At 34.9% G+C, this 23,126-nt stretch overlaps 1 protein-coding gene across 2 annotated transcripts in view; it reads left to right on the forward strand.

Moving 5' to 3' along the window:
* Positions 1–23,126, forward strand: part of CNTN6 (contactin 6) — a 303,559-nt gene that overhangs the window by 270,198 nt on the left and 10,235 nt on the right. For both annotated transcript variants that reach the window (XM_033210480.1, XM_033210479.1), the window contains exons 13-20: positions 7,903–8,078; positions 8,442–8,559; positions 9,187–9,345; positions 9,507–9,656; positions 12,600–12,670; positions 18,577–18,811; positions 18,928–19,043; positions 21,137–21,323. In XM_033210480.1, the coding sequence (XP_033066371.1) occupies positions 7,903–8,078; positions 8,442–8,559; positions 9,187–9,345; positions 9,507–9,656; positions 12,600–12,670; positions 18,577–18,811; positions 18,928–19,043; positions 21,137–21,323 (1,212 nt within the window). The remainder of the gene's footprint in view (positions 1–7,902; positions 8,079–8,441; positions 8,560–9,186; positions 9,346–9,506; positions 9,657–12,599; positions 12,671–18,576; positions 18,812–18,927; positions 19,044–21,136; positions 21,324–23,126) is intronic.

The raw sequence follows: 23,126 nt of genomic DNA on the forward strand, positions 1-23,126 counted from the left end.
TGGATATATATCCACAAGACGGATTGCTGGGTTGTATGGCATCTCTATTTTTAATTTTAGGGAAACCTCCATAGTGTTTTCCATAATAGCTGTATCAATTAATATTCTCACCAACAGTAGGTAAGAGTTCTCTTTTTGCACACCCTAGATAGCAGTTTTCTTTTGTCTTTTTGACAATAACCATCCTAACAGGTGTGATATGACATCTCATCATGGTTTAGATTTGCATTTCCCTGATGACTAATGATGTTGAGCACATTTGCACATACCTGTTGGCCATTTGTATGTCTTCTTTGGAAAAATGTCTATTTAAAAAAGTTTCTACAGTTAGAAGGAAGACCGTGTATAGAGAGGAAGAAATAAAGAGCAATGGAAAGGACTAATATCTTAATATGTAGCATAATTTGAGATTCTGAGGAATTCATTAGAAAAAAAAGACCAATTTTTGAAAGTGTTTATTTCTAGACATCACAAGTTAACTAGTGAGAGAAAATATAAGAGAGCTTTGTCACCTGTTTGAAGTGCTATTTATATACTAATTTATATTGATTTCTTAGCAACATTTTCTATGTCATAGATAAAGGAAGAGCCCCATGTTTGTACAAAAGGAAAAGTTTGATAATTTTTCTTATACGTTTGTCCATCCTTTGAGAGGAGTTTATAACTTCAGAAACACCTTAGCAGTTATTCTGAAAAGTGACATTGATAAGGATTTCAACTGAGTTGAAGGAACAAAAACCAAAACAAACAAACAAAATAATGTTTTCTGTATGGTCAGGAAAGACCAATTATACATTTAACTAACATCCCCTTGCTTCTAAAACTGTAATTAGAGATCATGAAATGTAAGAGTGTATTTATTTGGTCATTGATATAGAGAAGCAGTCCCATTTTTAAGTGTTTAAGGAAATCACACTAAATGATCCTGACATAAGTTTTGATGTAATTAGTCTTCATGTCTGCTGGGGTCCTTGTAACTAAAATGCATTCTGGAAACATCATTGATTGTTATGAAATGTGAATTTGAGTAAAGCTATTCATTAAAAGAGTCACATCATATATTCTATTATTCTTCTAAAGAATAGGACTGCTAGATGAAACTTATATAATAACTTTTACCTCGCTGCCATAGATTGCAAATGGTAAATATTAAAATTCTGCAATTTTACAAACTCTTCATGAATGTCATTTATATTTAGGGCAATCTTCAAAAAGTGGCCAGTTCTTATGATTTCAGAAAGTGAATGAGAAATGTTCCTCCCTGTTCTGTATGTAAACATTCACTCTCCCCTAACATATTCTTCCTGTCTTTTATTATTGAAAATTGCAAGCACACACATGTAGAGGTGATAGTATAAGAAACTCTCATGTATACATGACTCAGAGTCAATAAATGGCAACTCTTATCAAGCTTGTTTAATCTATACACTAACCTACTTCCACAACTCCAGTTATCTGGAGGCAAATCCCAAAACTCAATAATTTCATCCATAAATACATCAGAATGTATCTTTAAAAAATTAGGGAATCTTCTTTTTAATATAACGTAAAACTAGTTTTCTTATGTTAACAAATTATTATTTATAAATTATTTAGAATTCAAATTTCCATAATAGTCTCATAAATATGTAAGCATATATGTGTATGCATGTTAAATAGAAACACATATTTTTATATGTGAAAAAATACATATACACACACACATATTTATGTTGTGTTTAATCCTCTTCAATCATGAAAACATTTCCAGGCGTTTCTCAGAAGTCCTCATATACCAAGATACACTTCCATTTCTATGCATGAACACTGTATATATCAAGAAATGTTACATGGATTAAAAATATTCGATACTCTACCAAATGGAGGAAACCTTGAATTAAATAAAATTTTAAAAATAAAAAACCTTACTTTTCAAGACAAAAACCGCAATTACTTTTGCACCAACCCAATAAGTAAGAGTTCCTTTCATCTAGGAATTCTCAGACTTTTTAATATGTTAAATGTTTAAGAAATGATAAAAGAGGAGATAATATACAGAATTCATTACAGTTAACCTTGGGACTCCATCTTTCTTTCTTGAAGTATTACTAAATGGTAACATTTACTGGATATAATTTTTTCCTAAATCCACAGTATGAGAGAATTTCTGACAATATATTTTATATTTGAATGTTTCTTAAATAGAAATTTCAGGTTCAAGTTTTAAAAGCTAAGGGAACATTTGTCAAAGCATGGTCTCTGGACTAACTATATCAAAATCAATTGGAGAAGCCTGATAAAAGGACATATTCAAGGTCTATTGAATCAGTATTTCTGGTGCAAGCTGAGGAATTCACATTTTGAACAAATGCTCAGGAAATTCTTACACATGCTAAAATTTTAAAACCACTAGATCAAACTTCTTACAAATGACTAAGGAATATGCAAGAAGAATAGAATGATATGAAATGAAAGTGAATTAAGTAACCATTTGTTTTGTTTGAAAAGACTTAAAGAATCTCAAATTTTTACAAACAATAGACTCTAGCATAGTCAACTTTCTTCCTTTTTAATTTGTTATAATTCAGGCCCTAAAGATCTCACTGATCCATAAATACCAAGAAGTGTTTCAGTGTCGATGAGCCTCAAGTAACTGCAGCTACTCTACTGGTACATATGCACTCACAGGAAAGGAGTGGAATATGGGATCTGACTGATTTGAAGAAATCTCTCAGATGCTTGAGTTTCTTAAGAATTTAAGGTGTATTTGATGAAGGAATTAATGGACTAAAGCCACTGTTCTTTCCACAAAGTGGCATGAACAGTTTTGTATATTTCAACTGCACAAGCACCACTCTCCCAGTCCTTGCAAGTGTGATTTGTGTCTCTGTGGGGTATTCGTGTTAATGCTGGGGCTGAGGCTGCACATGGTTGTAGAATGAACTCTTTGAGAGAGCAATCAGTGGCCTCACCGCTAGTAGACAGCCACCTGCACAGGATGAGGACAGGTCTGCCTGTGGTGTGTGGAGAGGATACAGCAGTTAAAAAGTGTTCTTCTCCAAGCACCTCTTCACCCACACAGGAGCCTACTCCCAGGAGGAACTACGCATCCCCTTTTTCTGGATAAAAAGCCTGCTTATGTAGAGCTACTTCTTTTTAAGTACAGTCCATTTTTCACACTGCAGATAATGGTATGTCATCATATCATTCCTCTGCTTCATACTTCCAATGTTTCCAATTTTTTCAGCAAAAAAATGCATTTCTAAATTTTTTAATTGATGAATAATAATTATATGTATTTGTGGGATATAATGTGATATTTTGATATATGTTTATATCATATAATGATTAAATCAAGCTGGTTAACACAGCCATCACTTCACATCCTATCATTTTTTGTGTGATGAGAACAATTAAAATCCTAATTGAGTAATTTTGAAATATGTATTACATTAACTATAGTCACCATTCTGTACCATAGTTCTCTAAAACTTATTCCTCCCATCTGAAACTTGGTACCCTGTGAAAAACATCTCCCCATTCCCCATCCCTCCCTCCCACCAGCCTCTGACAACCACCATGCTACTCTCTACTTCTATGTAAGAATATATTTCTTAGCATGACATCCAGAGCTGGTTTCATGGACATACAATCCAGTCACACACAGCCCTGTGCTGAGGAAGTCCCCACGCTTGAAATGTTCTGCTGTGACTGTACATTTGTGTTTTGTACAAAACACAAATTGGGAGGTAAAATGATTAAGAATTTATTTATAACCTGTGTGTGCATGAGCTGCTGCTGCTGCTGCTTCACCATACCCACGTGCATGTGCGGCATCATACGTGAAGCGGCAGGAGCGGCGGCGCATGCACACACAGGTTCACGCCTGTGGACGCAGCAGTCAGCATGCATGCATAGCAGTTGGTGTGAAGTGCAGGTGTGCACATGCATGCCTGGGTAGTCATAGTCCTGGAATCCTGGGGGCATGGGCACATCAGAACCTGGGCCTCTTAGAGGGATAAAGATGATGGTGGTAGCAGCCATAGAAACAACAGTGGATGGCAGCAAAGGCTGCAGGAGGATACTTCAAAAGTAGTCAACAGGAGGATCCAAGGTGGGAGGCCAGCTTGTCCATACATCCCCGGAGGCTGTCTCTGTGGGATTTGCAGAAATATTAACTCTTCAGCCTGAGCACCAGAACAGAAATTGTTAGTGCTCAGGCAATAAACTTTGTCAATAAATTATTGCAAGAGGAAGGCATACACATGGACATTGCAATAAAATCCACAGACTTAGAAATAGAAATTAAACTTAAAGATTATTCCAGTCAATGATAAGAACATTAGTTTTAAATGAAGCTTTGGGGAAACCAATAATTGATGAGTTTTTCTTTGTAACTGAAGATACAAAAAATGGAATGGAAAAACAGGCATTTTGAGTTATATGAAAATCATGAAGTCCCTTTCAATTTCTTGTACAACCTCCACAAGTTACAGTGTATGTCAGAGGAAACATTAAGATTATATTGCATACATTTATACTTAAATTCAGGCTCTCACAAATCAGATTTGTATAAAGAGTTAAATCTTTTTAGAAAAATATTGATGAAGAGAATCATCAGCTCTAGATGTTTTAACATTTATATTTCAGTGTAGTTCATCAGAAACTTATGAATGTTGCTACAGTCTATAAAACAGTCTTAATGGTTTCATAAAACTTGCATCAGAAGAAAGATACTTTGCAAAATAAAAACTTATCAAAAAGCATTTGTGATCTTGCATTTGCCAGGAGTGACTGATGTCACTGAAATTATATCAACTGAAAATGAAGTTGCTAAAAATATAAATTCTGTCAATCTAGTAAACGATTGACCAGAAAAGTAAATGAGAAAATTATATAATCAATCAAGCTATAACCTTAGTAAAGTATTATTTATTATATCATATAAAATTATGACACCAAAATCATGCATTTTGTAATTTGAAAGTGCCTGTCATCACTCGTCTGAGTCTTACCCTGATTTTATTGTATAAGTAATAAATTATTTTAAAGCGAAAAGCTTTGTATTTAGTACCTTTAATGACACTTTTTCCTCTTTTTCAAAAAAGTCACCCCACACTTTCATTTTGCCCTTGGACCCACAAATTATGTAGCTGAGCTTAATGACATTTGTGGCTTATATCTTGAGCATGGGTATGGTCCAACTTCATCTTTTTCACTTTCACTCCTGAGTTACTCTTTATTCAATCCTATCCTTTTCAGCAACATGGTTGCACTGAATCTGTCGATCACAGTTCTTTTTCACATAGTTCCTCTGTGAATGCTCTTGCCTGCATAGGAAAACTAGTTTCCTCTCTACCTGCTACTTTTATCCAGCTCATTACTACTTGCCTTTTACTTCTCAGCTAAAACAGTTATTTCTCAATAAACTGATCTCCTCAGGATCTGCCAAACGTTTCAAAAAAGTCAATTCTAGTATATGGTGCTTATCACACATTACTGTATAGTAATTAATATGATTTGATTCATGCTAGCTTCCTTCTGTAGACTTTCATCTCTGTGAAGGAACACTCCTTATCTTTCTGATTTGCTACAGGATTTTTTTTCGCTCATTTTTTTCACCATCGTGACTCCAGTACTTAGCAGAGGATTGGACATATATTACATGCTCAATAAATATTAGTTACAAATGAGTTAACTAGTGAAAAATGTAACCATTATAAATGATGAAATAAACATTTCTTATTCATAAAGGTGTAGTCATTATTACTGTACAACAATGAACTATGTAGATAGGGAATAATTTGTCTAACTGTGCCACTATGTGGTGTCATAAATGGAAGGACTTGCTGTCAGTTTTTATGTCTGAAAATTACTTTAATTGCATTATCTAAAACTTTAAATCTGGGCAGTTTTGCTCTGTCAACACATCCAATTAGCCAACTTCTCCTCCTACAAATATAAATAAGAAATTTGGGATTTTTTTTTTTCAGAGTAACTACAAAAGGAAAATATTTTCTCTAATCCTAAAAATTTTTCTTGGATACCTGGATATCTTTTACCCTTATTTTGGTTGCAGATCTGTGAAGAAGTCTTGGAGCTAAGAATGGACGTAGTCCACAAAACCATTCTTTAAATTTCTCCTTAGATATAATTAGAATATAAAGTGCATGTATCTGGTTATGTGCGGTGGTTAACCCCTGTAATCCCAGCACTTGGGAGGCCAAGTCAGGTGGATCACTTGATGTCAGGAGTTCGAGACCACCTGGCCAACATGGTGAAACTCTGTCTCTGCTAAAAATACAAAAATTAGCCTGGCGTGGTGGTGCATGCCTGTAATCCCAGCTACTCAGGAGGCTGAGGCAAGAGAATCGCTTGAATCTGGTAGGCTGAGGTTGCAATGAGCTGAGATGGCATCACTGTACTCTAGACTGAGTGACAGAGCAAGACTCCATCTCAAAAAGAAATAATAAAAATAAAAAATAAAAAGTACATGCATCTAATATAAATATGAAAAGGATTTTAAATAAAAAATGAAGACATATCTGATATAGATTAAGAGTTTGATTTTCTCCATTATATTCATATTCAGAAGTATAGTATGTGTTTTTATTTTTCTATGGCTCTTTTGTCAATATGTACCTTAAAACCCAAAATTATTACTTCCTACTTTCTACTTCTAAATATTTATGAATGAAGAAAACCATTAAAAATGTTTAAATGGTCAAATAATAATTAAACATTATATTGGTAAAATGCAGTTGCACATTAATCAATGTGAACGTATAAATACAAACTCAATGTTAATTTGGTTTCTTGAGCAGAATGTAGAAGCTAGAAGAAAGCAAAGCTTTTAGTCCATTTCTGAGACAGCTAAACTTTATCTTATAAATGACTCATAGAGAAAGAGATTCTCCAGGGTCATTTCACTATTTTTAAACTTCTTCATGTACAATATCTTTTTTACAATAACTTGCCTAAAACCTTTATTCTTAAATGTAAATCTTTCAAAACATTTTATCCTTGGTAAGATGGTACATATCTAAATCCAAATATTTGTCCAGGGCCCCTTCATAGATATTGAGTTTCCCTTTAATCAATTCTCAACACTCTGGAATCAAAACTTTATTATAAACAAAGTAGTCAAAAACTATCTACATTGTGAATCTCTTTTAATCTGAAGAAATATAGGACTCTCAAGTACAACTGGCACACCCTGGGATTGTCATTTGAAATTTTGGTCAGTGAGATGCTAGATCTTGTAGAACAAAGATTGACAAAGAAGCCAACATTTCTAGAGGGAAGGTTTTTAAGATGGATGAATAATTTTAACAATGGAAAATCTGAATTATAAAAGAGAAAACTTCCATCTTCCCTATTCATGTTGCATGTTTAACAAAAAGAAAATTATATCACAGCTATGTCAAAGATAGAATAAATATGTTGCACTCACCCTCTTAAATATAAACATATGACTAAATCTCTACAGAAACTATGGTGTTCATTATCTCAGAAACATGGTTTGTCTCATAATATGTGAAGTTAAAAGAGAGTATTTAGAGCTGATTCCAGTGTGTCCATTGTCATGTTATGACTAAAATGTTAGAATAAAATATAACAAAAACAATGCAGTGTATTCTGTACATATGGAATGCCATTTTTTAAGGTCTACAGTTTTCTGTAAACTATTTTCATATAAGGTGTGAATATAACTATATTTTTAATTTTAGTATAAGTAATAAGTTACAATAATAAATACAGGACATTTAAAAACAGGCAATAGAATATTTCACACTGGACATTGTAGAACTCCAGGTTGCATTTATATAATTTCAAATGAATGAAAAAGTATTCAGAAATATGTATTTTATAACCATAGGCTAGCATCTCATAAGCTTTAAAAAAAATTTTTTTTCTCAACAGAGAGAACTATCATTACCGTCCCACCTTCCAAAATGGATGTTACAGTTGGCGAGAGCATAGTGCTGCCATGCCAGGTGTCCCATGACCCCTCCATTGAAGTGGTATTTGTATGGTTTTTCAATGGAGATGTCATAGACTTAAAAAAAGGAATGGCTCATTTTGAAAGGATCGGAGGAGTAAGTTACTAAAATTGTTAAGTGCTTAATAAAATGAATCAAGTCTTTTATATGAATCACCATTTTTCATAATTACTCTCTCCATCTTTGTTTGTATGGATAATCACTGACTGTTTTTGAAGCCGTATTTGTTTTTGTTTTTGTTTATTTTGTTTTGTGTCTTCTGTAGGAATACTTGTTGTCTAGAAGTAATTATAATAAGGGGGGTAATAAAAGGGTTTAGATACACGAAACAACAATGATACCAGTATATCTTTTAATTTCAGAGTTGTTTTATGTTTAATATTTATCCAGCTGTAACAATAATGTAGGACTTGTTATATGGGCTTATATTTTTATCCATTTCTCCCTTTCTGTCTGCAGGAATCTGTTGGGGATTTGATGATAAGGAATATTCAGTTAAATCATTCAGGAAAATATCTCTGCACAGTACAAACAACCCTAGAAAGTTTATCTGCAGTAGCCGATATCATTGTTAGAGGTAAGCATAAATGGTGAAAAATTGATCACACTGTTTATTCACAGTCACAATGTTCATGTCTAAATTGTAGACCTCTGAGAAACCACATCATGATATGGAAGTGAGATGAAATCAGATAGATTTTTTATTTTTTAAACCCCAGGACTCCAGGGTATGGATAGTGTGGATACAGACATGGAATTGTGTAGGATTTGACTATAGTGAACAGTCACGCTTGGCAAGCAGTGTCAGAACCTAAAACTTAGACATGTCTTCTGTTTATAATAAATCATTCTTGCCAATCCAGAATCAAATCCACATGCTTCTGTAGTTCTTCATATTAGCTGCATTTACTTGAGTTAGATTTTAAGAGGAATTAAAGATGATGGTTCTCAATTTTTGAGTATAGGTTGATATGCAATCATCATATGCCTGATATTTTCTAATCTCCAGAGGAAGCACTACTACATTAATGTCATTTACCACATAAATGGAATTAATAGAACTTTATCTCTAATAATGTGCTACAAATACATTATGGTCAATATTTTACTTTCTAAGCACAACAGGTAAAAATAAACCATCCTTGTCCCAAATTAATGAATGTGAGTATATCCAGTGTAGTCATGATAAAACATTTTTTTCAAGGTCCACCAGGTCCTCCTGAGGATGTGAAAGTGGAAGAGATTTCCAGTACTACTTCTCAACTAAGCTGGAGAGCAGGCCCAGATAATAACAGTCCCATTCAAATATTTACTATTCAGACTCGGACACCATTTTCTGTGGGTTGGCAGGCTGTTGCTACAGGTGAGTGACAAAAGTGTTTTGGGATACTTTAAAAATAATATTTTAGTCCAATAATTTTAATAAATACAATTACATTTTAAATTAATAATTGTATAATTTTATATAATTATTTGTTTTTGAGTAGTCCCAACTTCGGTTCCTTAGTGTTCCATTATTTTTAGTTCCAGAAATTCTCAATGGTAAGACATACAATGCAACAGTGGTTGGTTTGAGTCCTTGGGTGGAATATGAATTTCGCGTTGTTGCCGGCAACAGCATTGGGATTGGAGAACCAAGTAAACCATCAGAATTGTTAAGAACTAAAGCGTCAGGTAAAGAATCGATGTGTTCTAAAAATGTGGAAGATTTTGTATGATACAGTTCTTAAAAGAAAACAAGTCTTCTAATACTTTTGGCTCAAAATTGTTTGACAGTAAACGAGTGGCTCTCGTGTTTTAATTTTTACATACACAAGACAAGGCGTATTTTCCCCAAGTAGTAGGTTCAGTAAGAGACGATTGCCTTTAAGCAGAGTTCTTAAGAAACTGTGTTTGCATGACATCTATTTTCCAGTCAAAATTCAATATCGAATCTGTAGATTTGTATATGCAAATGAGTTACTGCTTGTTTCATTAAAATGTTGTAGCCAAGAATTAATTGAGACTCTGTTGGTGCAGTCAGCCATATATTTTCATCTATTTCTCAACTCTGACCTAGTTGTAGCTTCATTGAGCAATAGTATAAATTTTTTTCCATGCAAATGAGGTAAATCCTAAACTCATTTAACAGGAGCACTAATTGAGCATTAATTGGTTCACTGAACAGCAGAACACAAGAATCTGGCTCAGATACCATGCCTTCTTAAGTCTTTTCAATGGATCCTCTTTGTTCCACTCCAACTTTCACATCCAGGGTGACATTTAATCTGCTAGCTGTATGTAGCCCACAAAGTTCACATTCTTATACAGTCACATAAACAAAGGATCACTTTGTTGTCGCTGGCTTAATTAACAAACACAAATTACCTTATTAAAGTGTGCACAATTTTCAGAAGTCAATAAATCAATCCTTAAACTAAAGATAATGTTAAATGTTTATCATAGAATTAGGGCTAGAAAAAAGGACTTACTTGACAGTGATATCATCCAATTAAATCACGCTAGAAACTTACAGCTGAAAGGAAATCCCTTCGTTTTACAGAAGAGGAAAATGAAGACCTGGATATTAGCTGGTTGTTTGTGACAGAACTAGGATTTGAATCCAAACTTCCTGATTTGTACACCCAGCATTCTCCACAAAAGAGGATCTTAATGTAGATGAGCAATACATTAGCCAAAGAAAGTGTGTAAATATAGAAATTCCCAGGCCCTCCTATATACCCCCTGGATCAGAATCTTCAGGTGTTGCCCATGACTCTGGATATGAGCTTTAGTTTCAGGTTGTTTGTTTACCATTGATTTATATTTTGGTAGCTTTGGACAGCGTTGAGAGAAACACTTACATTTTCATAGCTAAGTTTGTGTGCCACCTTCTAACCATTAATACTCTCTTGTTTCAGTAGCAGAATGAGACTGGTGATATTCATACCTATTGAGTCAAACTCTACTGATTGAAAACCTACTGAGTCTCTCGTCTCTCTCTCTCTCTCTCTGTCTCTCTCTCTCTCTCTCTCTCTCTCTCTCTCTCTCTCTTTCTAATATCACCAAAGACTAACTTGTTCTCAATATGGTTTTAGGTTTAAGTACAATTAATTTGAAATTGAATGGAGAAAGGAATTTTCTATTTCTCAGAACACTGGATACTTTGTAGAAAGTAAATCAAAATATAATTTAAAATACTTTTCCTTACACAGCTAAACTATGCAAAGGTCCTGAGATAGTGTGCAGTTAGTCACTGTAAGCTGTCAAGCACTATAAATTCAGCAACTCAGTAAAATCCACTCTGATTTACATTGCTTTTGATCAAAGGCATTGGAAGACTTAGAAAATAAGGTTTAAGTTCACATAATTTTTTCTAAAAAATTATGAAGCTTAAAGCTGGAAAAGTTAAGGATAAATTTAAATATGAAAAGGTATATCTGAAAGGTGCAATTTTGAAGAACAGTCAGATTATCATGTGACTATTTTCTGGTCATGTTTATAGAGCTAAACATCAGTATGAAATGGAAATAAATAAAATAAGTAATCTAGATTTATTTAGATGGTCTACATAGTGGAGAAAAGTTTGAAATCAGGAATTAAAATTTACATATTTTAATCCCTTACTACCAATCCCCAGACATACCCTGGTGCTTCCTCAACCAACCACCTTTCACATTGCTCAAAAATGGTCCAGTATAGACAATTTCATGTAATTCCACATTTAAAAAGCATACCCTGCTGATTTAGCCATTATCACAGATTTAGGATACTTTTTGTCATTATGTCAAGAAAAATAATGCTTTTAAACACCTACACATGTGTAAAGTAAAACCTCATTCTCATTGGACACTACAATACCATATATACACTCAGCATTTCCTCAGTTTTACAGTTTCTATGAACTATTATTCATTGTATTAGTCCTCACAAGGATATAGAGTTGAAGGGCATACTTTTTTAAAACTCATCAAAATTACTGGTTTCTGAATCCTCTACCACAGAGCCTTAGATCCCAAGAAATAAATAGAAAGAACCTCTTCCAATCACATTCTTGACAGGAGAAAAATCTGACTTTGCAAGTGAAAAGTTGGAAGAAAATCCCTCTTATTCTCTCCCGAGAGATTTGAGATTCTAACCAGGAGTTTTAAAACAAGAATGTATTTATTTACATATTTTTCAATATTTAATTTTAAATGTTAAAATATCCTGATGACTAATAAAAAGAAAAATTATTTTAGTTTGTTTATTGAAAAAAATAATTAATTATTATACTGCCTCACTAACTTGTTTACAGCACAACTGTATAATTAGGCACTAAATCAGCAGTGTCACTGTTACCATCTGAATGGAACATCATTTTGCCAATTAGTAGATGATGCATAATAATGTCAAATGCCCGATGTTACTCAATTTTTAATTAATTTTGGAGCCAGGGTGCTCATGTATCAAACACAACTGTGTCCTCTCTCTTGGAAATGTGGATATGTGTAAACATAATTTAAGTTCATTAAAAATGCAAGACTCTCACAATATGCCTGTGTGAGATTTTGAAAGGTGAAATTCAAAAACAAAATTCTTCCTGAAGAAGATGTACTTTAATAATTGCCATCCCACATTTCTCTTGGTTGCTTTTAGTCCCTGCTGTGGCACCAGTAAACATCAATGGAGGTGGAGGAAGTCGATCTGAACTCGTCATTACGTGGGAGGTAATTTTCTGTCCAACTGAGTTATTTTGAAGAAAAGAGATTTAGTTGGCCAGGAAGAATACTGAAAAACAAAAAGATTTATTTGATCACTATTGAGAGCATATAAAAATATATGGTATAAAAATACATCATTCTGATGATGAATTATTTAGAGGAGGTATTAGGAACTTTTCTCATTGTGAGACAGTATGACGAACTCAGCACAATTTTCTCCCAAATACCTGAAAAACAACTTCAATATCTATTGAGCGTGGGTCAGTAGCATTTTCATTATTGCTTGATAAACTAGGCATTCTTTGATTTATTACCTGTGGCACTGTTGTATTGTGAATAAGCTGAGCTCAGTAGACTGTAGGCAAAAAACTATTCTTGTCCTAACACTGCTCTTTACATCTGATCAACTCATTCTTCCCCACATCTAGATGAAAGCTTAGACACATGGAATAGATTTTGTGGTCATTTTTATTACCCATTAACATATAGGCTCATTTTTTCACTTATTACAAATTTCAGTCTGGTATATACACTTCAAACTGAAGTATAAATGTTAGAATTTAGACTTTCAACCAATTTAAAGTTTCTCATTTTCAGTAGCTCAGTGCCTCAGCCTGAGAACTCAGTAGCGCAAAAGAGAATACATGGTCAGTCCAACTTCTCTCCATTCTGCTCTTTAATTTATCTTTCCCCATTCACAGTGTTACTTCTGGATTCTCCAGAGCTATAGAAGATTGGTGTTGGGAGGGGAAGAGAAAGGAAAAGATCTGGATTGCTGGTACATTTCTAATTTGACTTTGGTGTGCTCTAGGTATGGCAAATTACCAGACGCTGCCATTTCATAGGGTAGGGTTTCTGTTTTATTTATTTCTTTTTTATCTGGGAGCTGGCCACTGGATGATCCCCCACCAAGGACTCCCAATTACAATTCCTTGGTGCAGACCCAACTGGCTGCTGAAGGGTATCAGTTCCTGGATTTTGGTGGTCCATTGCCAGACTCTTCCAGTGAATATTCTCTCTCCTGTAGGTGGTCTTTGTGGACAGAGTCCCCTTTAAGGCTGCCCCTGGATGACCCACTTGCATAGGTTTCACATTTGTCCTCAGCAGACACATACCCTGCTCCATGTTTAGTGGAAGTGCAATACATAACCAATTAGCATCTCTCTTCACTCTGCCACCATAGGCTGTCTGGATCTCTTCCCCATTTTAAGTTTCTCAGACATTTGTCAGTTAAATGAACCTGCATCCCTTATGTTCCAGAAAATGCAAACCGGGTGTTTCTTGCTGTCGCCTACTTCACATGGCTAGGCTATGAGAGAGAACTGGGAACCAGATATGTTGTTCTTTATGGTTATAAATGACAGTGTCAGAAACTAGATGCAACTGCCCTGAAAGTCACCCTTTCCCCTGGATATCTTGTTGCATGTTGACATTACAGGCCAAGAACAGTGCTTGGAATGTGGTCCACCCTCCATAAACACTTGTTGAATGGAAGGCAGTGTTTTCAGAGAGCTGGGACTCTCAGAGGCCAGAGAGAGGGGAAAGCCCTATTTTTTCAAGCATTTACAGGATTTCAGATGCCACACAGAGAGTTTCATATCATACAGTCCTCACGATAATGCTATAAGGTGGTTACACCACTTTCAGGTAAGAAAACTGAGACTTAGAAATGTGACATCATTGGGCAGAGAAGCATTTGAACACAGGGCTTTCCCTTTATGTTCTTTTACTGTATCCTGTATTACAATCCCAGTTGTCTCCATGCAATGTGATGGCTCAGGGTGGGCCTGAGTCCTTGAGTATCTACCTTAGGTAGTAAGTTAGCCATATTATACTTGCTACTCCAAACGTATTTCCCATAAAACATCGACTTTCAAGTGAGTCTACAAGATAATTGTTTGTGAATAGTTTATTTAGGTTTCCATATTCATCAAAGCCCGAATAAGCATTATCATCATAGTGTACAGGAAGTTTTGCCTGACTTAATAACTTATTTTGTTCTCCTCCTTGGTCAGAAATTCTGAAAGGTCGGTGTTGCAATTGCTTGTACACAGTCTATAATGAGGACCCAAATGCTATGCATATCATTCTTAAATAGAGATGAGCATGAATTACAAAAAAATTCTGTCTTTCCACGATTTATAATGTCCTTTCTCTTTAAGGCAAAGTTACACAAACCATGACCTATGAGACAAATTTGTCCAGTTTCCTGTTTTTATAAATAAATCCACCCATAGCTACATCCATTCTTTTTCATGTTGTGTATTGCTGCTTTCTTGCTGTTGCATGAGACTATATATCCCACAATGCTTAAAATATTTACTATCTGGTAGCAACAATGGATCCTAGGGTCTACAAGAGTGATGAAGGGAAGGGCAAGGGTTGAAAAACTTGCTGTATTGATGGATACTGTGCTCATTACCTGGGTGATGGGATCCATTGTACCCCAAACCTCAGCATCACAGAATATATCCATGTAACAAACTTGCACATGCACCCCTTGAAACTAAAATAAAAGTTTATTTTTTTTTTAAGTTTACTTTCTGGCCCTCTACAGAAAAAACATACTAACCCCTATTTTAAAAAATTAAACTAAATTAAATCCTCTTCCTCTGTGTGTGTGGTTTTCTTTTTTTCTTTTTTTTTTTTTTTTTGGAGGGGGTTGGATATCTGATATGCAGATACTTGCTTAAAGTAAATTAGTGAATTCAGTATCCCATTTATCACTCATATTTGACATTATGTACAGGTAGATACTGAGCCAACTTCTTCTGATGCCCAACTTCTTTGGGGAATAAGTTATGTATATTTAGGAGAAGATTCAGACATTAGTATGAATCATACATTAGTATGAATCTGAGCCACCAGAATGCAGGTAGTAATTCCTTCAATTTAATGAACTCTATTAAGTAGCTTCTCTGTTCCTATCAGTGGAATACAAAAATGGATGAGAAAATGTCTGAATGCTCAGAAGCATACAGGACAGAATGGTCTTAACCCAGCCTGGAAGGAAATCAGGAAAGACACCATCAGAACTGAGTATATCTGAACTATGTTTTGAAAAGTAACTTTGAAGTAGAGAGGCCACTCCAGGCCAATGTCACTCCTGTTGTAGTTGAAATAGTACCTGCTGGACTTTGAAAAGCACTGTGGGACACAGAACTGTTCTAAATTCAGTCACAATCTACTATTACGTTTTATAAGTGACAGCTTTAATGATTATCCTTCATTTAGGCACCCTATGGTATAATCTGCCTGAACTGAACTAAATATCTTCCCCGTGTTTTCCCCAGAGCCACACAGTAAATGTAGATTTTGTGTTTATTTGTTTAGTTTTGGTTTGTTTCCAATAACCTAGACATAATATCAAATTTTTAGAATATAGCAACGGCTAATTCCTTTTTAAGGGCATGTTTATTCATTATTTTATCATAATGTTGTATACTCTCAAATACTTCCAGGTTTGAGGTGCTTGTGGTGAATGTCTCATAAATATGACTACAAAATTAGGTACACAGGATAAAGCACTATAGAGTAAGAGATACATACCTACACTGAGGGTTGGCATACTTTTTATTTAAAGGGCCCGACAGTAAAAATATTCTGTCTTGTGGGCCACATGATCTCTTTTCTAATGTCTCACTGCTTTTGTAGCTCAAAAGAGCCACATACCACTTACAAACATATAGGTGTAGGCGTGTCTCAAAAACCTTTATTTTCAAAACCAGCTGCATGCTACATTTGGCTACAAGTACATAGTTTTGTTGATTTGTAGTCTGTACTGAAGATTTGGTTCTTATAGACACTGTGGTTGAGAATTTACATTATTAATTTATCAATTTTCATAGATTTTACTCCCAGGAGAATTTCACAATTTCTTTATTTTACTGAGCACTTTCTCCACTTAAAGAAAACTCTTTTTCTGGTCTTGTTAAATAACTATATATATTTCTTAATCATTTGACTCTCTGTTCATGTAAGAATAAAAGGAAGTATGGAAAGAAGTCTCTTTTTTCCCCTCTAATATACATATGTGGGACTCAGATCTTTCTTGAGAGAGCACCATGAGAAATATTAATTGTACTTGACTAACAAAAGCAGAACTCCCCTATTTAGGTAGATGAACTAACTAAGCATCTTGATTAAATCTGAGATCAAAGAAACTTCAGAAATGAATCAAATGCTCTAGCAAGTAGCTTCCATTCTTATAAATTTCTTCCATGCCATTCAAAATTAACTGTTGTATTTCTAGTCTCCCTATGAAAAAGAAGAGAAGCGTTAACATGAGGAAATACTTTGTTTCCCCAGATGTCAGAAGCAGCATTTTTCTTCCTCTTTTCACTTTCTGTATTTGTTAGACTGTTCCACATGGCAAGAAATAGAGACCAACTCAGGTCATCTCGGTTAATGGGGATTCATTTAAAAGCTACATGGGAAGTAATGAGGACAGGAAAAAGTCTCAGCAAGCAGGTAGGAAGGTCAAATGAAGAACCGGAACATCGTTCATCACTGCTCTGGGCACTCGAGCACAGGAGCTCTAGCCAACCATCAGCAGCCCCTCTGCTGATCCAGCCCTGGCTTGAATAGTTTCTCATGCTTATGCCTCAGTTCCTCCCATTTCCTTTACTTCCAGTTTTCTACCTGGCTGCCAGCTAATTTGGATCTCCTCTCTCTAATTTACAGCATCTATTTTCTCTTAGCTTCTATTGTCTCACTGTTCCTGCTACTGTATATGTTCTCTACTTTTGCCTGCTCTGTGTATATCTATTATTGTTCTGCCCCCCACCATGTTTCATATGCAGACTCTATGAGAGGAATTGACCAGGTCTCTTAGTCACCACAGAGTACAGAGATTCTGCCCTCATAGATACTCACCAAGACGGTGCCTGTGGTGCTGGTGCTCATGAATGGGTGCTCACATGGGTTCCAAGTGGCAGGATAATGTGATTGATAAAATAAATGGACTCCCTCGAATAAAGAGAAGCTCTGAAATGGAGTTGTGGACATGAGGAGTCGACTAGAAGCGCTGTGTCCTGTCAGGTGTTGCCTTTATTAGTCTTTCAGAATATTTATTTAAAAAAAAAAAAAAAAAGCGAAACATTTTCCTTGGGAAAAACCAAATAAATTCCACTGATTTTTCAATACAAGTCTCTTGCAATCAGGAGATCTGTTGGTCTAAATTCAAGTACAGATTCATTTTAATTTGCTAAGTTTATGTGATTGTTTATAATTTTTAGTATCTGCAGAGTACCGGGGAAATATTATCTATTTCTATTTTGCTATTTTAGCAATTTTAGATTTGAAATGTATTTTATAGAATCTGATCTTTGTGAGAGTCAACAGTTCGTTTTTTCATGTGAGGGAAAATGCACACGTCACTACCAATGAAGATGTATGCCAAAAAAATGATGGGAGGTCTTGTATACTTTTTTAAAGAAATACTCTATGCCTTAAAGCATATGCTATTTCACAATAATTCCATTCCACATGTCTTACAAAAACTTGTTTAAAATGTTGTGAAAGGAAAACATATCTAGTCTTGAAATAAATAGTTAATGAGTTAATTTGTGCTGGGTTTAAAAATTCATATCAAAACCACATTTTAGTGTGTATCATAAAATCTTCTAAACTGTTTTATTATAATAATTTGTGAATGATCAAAGAAAATATATAAATATGTAAAGCTTGTTTTATATTTCTATCTGAAAACTTAAACTATTTATCTGAGTATCTTTAACTGGGATCATTTTTCTAATTGGCATTCCAAATTAAAGTGTTTTTAATACATCATTAAACAGAATAAATATCTGTATTTGTCTCTATGGAAGAAATGTGAAGTAATCAATAAGTATTATAGTAGCTTAATAAAATATTTTTGCAAATACTCAGTGATTGATCACATTCTGCCCAAGTCAATTCCAGAAGAACTACAGAATGGGGAGGGATTTGGATATATCGTCATGTTCCGGCCGGTGAGCTCAACAACCTGGACCAAGGAGAAAGTAGCATCTGTGGAATCATCCAGGTTTGTTTACAGAAATGAAAGTATCATCCCACTCTCTCCATTTGAAGTCAAAGTGGGTGTGTATAATAACGAAGGAGAAGGATCCCTGAGTACTGTGACCATTGTCTACTCTGGGGAAGATGGTAAGTTGTCCTCAGCTCTGGTTTTCTTTGAGACCCTATGCATAGTTTGTGTTCCCTTGTTCCATTTTCAATGAACCACTCTGCTAAAGATGGCTATGTCTTTCTCTGGATGGTAGAACCTCAACTGGCCCCAAGGGGAACTTCTGTCCAGAGTTTTTCTGCTTCTGAAATGGAGGTTTCATGGAATGCTATTGCCTGGAATAGAAACACTGGAAGAGTGCTGGGCTATGAGGTAATCAATGGATTTCACAATAGCTCCTATTCAACAGTCCTATCCTACTAGCCTTTTGTTAGCATATGATAATGTGTGTCTAAAGCTGAAGCAGGGAATGAAGTTGAGACAAGGTAGGTGAGCCTCCACATTGGGGCTTAGCCTGGGATGTTTCTTGTCCTTGCTCAAGACAGAATTCAAGAGTGAGCCAGTGGTAAAAACAAAAAACAGAAAACAACAACAACAAAAAAAAACCCAGCTTTATTGAGGCAGCAGTGTTATAGCTTCAAAATTGCTTTTGCAGAGCAGGGCTACCCCACAGGCAGTGTTCTAAGAGAGTAGCAGCTTGGAAGCAGTTCTACAATCATATTTATACCCACTTATAAATTAATTGCAAATTAATGGGTGAGTTACTCAGATTTCTAGAGTGAGTTACTCTAGAAATCAATGGGTGAGTTACTCAAGTTTCTAGAAAAAGGGTGGTAACTTCCAGGTCATTGCCATGAAAAGGGGTGGTAACTTCCAGGTGTTGCCATGGCAGTGGTAAACTGACATGGAACTGGCACGTGTATCTTATGAAGAGGTGCTTTAGCCTCTTCCCTGTTTCAGCCAGTCTTCAATCTTGTCCACAGTAAAGTCCTGCCTCCTCTCTCAAAGTAAGGGGGATCTTTCTAGGTAATTCAAAGCAAACAAATTAACAAATAGTAGCCATTTTTAAAGGCATACTGGTCAAGTACAAGTAAGATAAGTAAGCTCTAGAGATCTGCCATACAGCTGTGCACACAGAATCAACAATAATGCATTGTACACTTAAAATTTTTCAAGAGGACAGATCTCATATTAACTGTTCTTACCACAACAACATTTTTCAAAAGTGATCAGGTGATTATATGATTAATTATTCAAATTGCAGTCATTTTTTTTTTTCCCTTGGTAAGAGGTAAAGTCTGCTCCTCAATCATCTTACACCATGGAAGAATTTCATTGAGAAACCTGCTCCGCAAATTGCAGTATAACTTGAAAAGATGTAATCATCTCAGAAAAGGCAGTTAAGTAAAGAAAAAAAATACCTAGATTGTCTTGAGTCTGCTATTTTTAGTCTATGAAGAGTAAGGCAAATTACATTTGTAGGCCGTCATCTCACAAAGTCAAGAGATAAGAACATTTTAAGGGAAGGTTGTTCATCACTCAATCTTTTTCAACTTGCAAATTCAGCGATTCACAAAATGGGTAACATAATTTATTTAGTTTTGGAGTTATAATAAATGTATAATCCTAAACATTCTTAATTTTGTCTTTATATGTATGTATGTATGTGTGTGTGTTTATATATACATTTATATACCTATAATCCTCTGATTCCAACAGAAAGTTCTGCTCTCAGATGTCTTTTCCACTCCACGCCAAGAATGCCTTACCTCTTATCTGAACCCTAGTTACTTCTCAAATTTCATCCCTAGTCTCCTCTTCTTTCTGAGCTCTACTCTCATCAATTCCTGATGTATTTTGTCAAATTCTTGTAGCATATTTTTTTCTATATCACTTCTTTGTAATGCATTCTATGACTTATTTTCACATATACTGTGGATTGTAACCTCTTAGCTACATGATAAGGGGATTGAAAATAGGTACTTAATTTATTATCTTTTTTTTTGATACCTAAAACATTGCTAATGCAAAGGTAGGACTCAGTATAAATTGAATTATTAATTAATCTGTGATTCAAATAACTCTGAAAAGAAATGCCAATAGCAAGACATTATAATCAAAGTCTTTGACTGATTATATAAAAACGTGTTTTTGTCTGACTTGTTATACGTCATTTGCTAAAGCTGGTAACCTTTAGATAGCTCATAAAATACTTTATTTTGGCAATCTAAAAAATCAGGTTCTCTAATTTCCATTGTGAATTTGCATTCATGAATTTTTTCCTCATAAATAGTAGAGAATAACAATTTTGTTGTATAACCATTTTAATTAGAAAATGTTTTTGTCATCTATACTTCTGTCTTCTTCCCATATCCCTTGTGGTTGTGGTTGATAGTTGTGGGTAAACAATGATTGATAGTTATTGGGGAACAATAAATTGCTTGTGTTTGGTTTTTAATTATCAGGTCTTATACTGGACAGATGACTCCAAAGAATCCATGATTGGTAAAATTAGAGTCAGTGGAAATGTCACAACCAAAAACATCACAGGGCTGAAAGCTAATACCATCTACTTTGCTTCTGTGAGAGCTTACAACACTGCTGGAACAGGGCCGTCAAGTCCCCCCGTCAATGTTACCACCAAAAAGTCCCGTAAGTATGCATACCCTCCAGAAAACAAGGTTCATCTGTGAAGAGAAACCTATTCCTTTGCTTGATGTTCATTGTATTCCCACACCTCATTTCTTTACTACTTGGTTACTTTGGTTAGTTGGTTTGTCCCTTAAATGTGGATAGCTGTTGAAACCTTTTGGTAACAATCAAGGTAAATGTTTTGATCTTTCCGGAATTCCAAAAGAGGAATACTCCAAGTATATCAATGAAAGACAGAAGAGTATAATGTCTAAGACTGGCCCTGATGCCCTCCTTCTAAATGCATTCAAAAACTGACCTCCCATCCTTAGAAGGTTAGGTAGTATTTATCTTTCAGTCTCAGTTGCCTACCTATAAAATGAGGAAAAAGTTGTATTTATGTTCTCATAGGTTTTGTTCAAGATTGAAAGAGATTATTAATAATAAATGCCCAGTATGCACCTTAGTAAATGCTTAGTAAATGGTTTTTTGTTTTGTTTGTCATTTGAGTCCGAGTATATTCAGATGTGATCCTGCAACTGTCAGATACCTAGATCTTTCCTTTTAGGATACCTTATGACTACAGCTTACTTGGAAGTCCCTGAAATCTAAGAATGAACTTCTCTGCTTTGTATTATATCCCTTGATAATCAGCCAGGTGATTTCACATAATCAAAATCTACTAAATAAAAGATGAATGTTTTTCATCTTTTGGTGATTGTTGCTGCCTTCGTTTTCTGACTGAGTCTGGTAATGCACAAATATTCCATAATATGAGGCACAGCAATACATTGGGGAAGGTCTGATCAGATATGACTTAGTTGTTCCTGCAAGATGATTTTTTGAAGTTGAATATTTACATATCTCATATATTATTAATGGACACAAATTATTCACAGAATCAGGTTTTTAAAACACATTTTTTTGCTCTCTGAATCCTGATGAATGAAAGATAACAAATATAGTTGCTGAATTTTGAGAAAGACTAAGACATATTCACTGCCACTTACAAAAATCTAGTTTACCTATACATGCCGTATTCTAATTACACCACCATATTTGGAAAGAAGAGGTGGTTGAGTTTGAAAATAAACTTATATTAAAGTTATTCCCTTTATGTGTATATTTGTCATGTACAAAAGAAGTTAGGAACCATCTCAGAGAATAGGCCCTTGATTAAATAGATTATCTAGTTATTTCCACATAACCAGATCAACGGTCAGAGATTCATGTTCCAATTCTGGGTACATCATTGACTCATGACTTAAAATAGGACAAGGCATTCCATTTTTCTGCTTTCATGTTCTTATCTATTAAATAGAAATTATCTCTGTCCTCACTGCCTTCCCAAATTATCCATGAGGCACAAACAAGGTACTGATTCTGGAAGCATCTTAGAAAATACGAAGTGCTGTGGAACTGCAAACGCCTGTGGAGCAAAAATTTTTAGCCAACTTTCCTCCAATCCACCCAGTTTTAGACAGGCTGGGCTGTGAGTTATTTTCAAGAATGGATTAGTTAACAGTGAAGTTCTATTCCTTTTCCTGTTTTAGTCAGTGTTGACTAAATCGATGAAGTCATTGCCAGATAACTTGGATGTGTGATTTGCTTCTTTGGTCTTTCTGGAGTAGTTTAGCTTCTTTCAGCTAATCTGCAAATCTGGATGAAAATCTCCGATCAATCAGCAGTTTTAAGATTGCGGAGACATTTAGTTCTAGTTAACCGAGAGATGCCAAACTCACAGAAACTCTTGTGTGTAATTCAATTTCTATCTCAAGCAAATCAAGAGTGATTAGAAATGTGTAAGAAACATTTAAAAGAAAA

Source organism: Trachypithecus francoisi, unplaced genomic scaffold, assembly GCF_009764315.1.
Source record: "Trachypithecus francoisi isolate TF-2019V2 unplaced genomic scaffold, Tfra_2.0 Lachesis_group0, whole genome shotgun sequence".
Lineage (NCBI taxonomy): Eukaryota > Metazoa > Chordata > Mammalia > Primates > Cercopithecidae > Trachypithecus > Trachypithecus francoisi.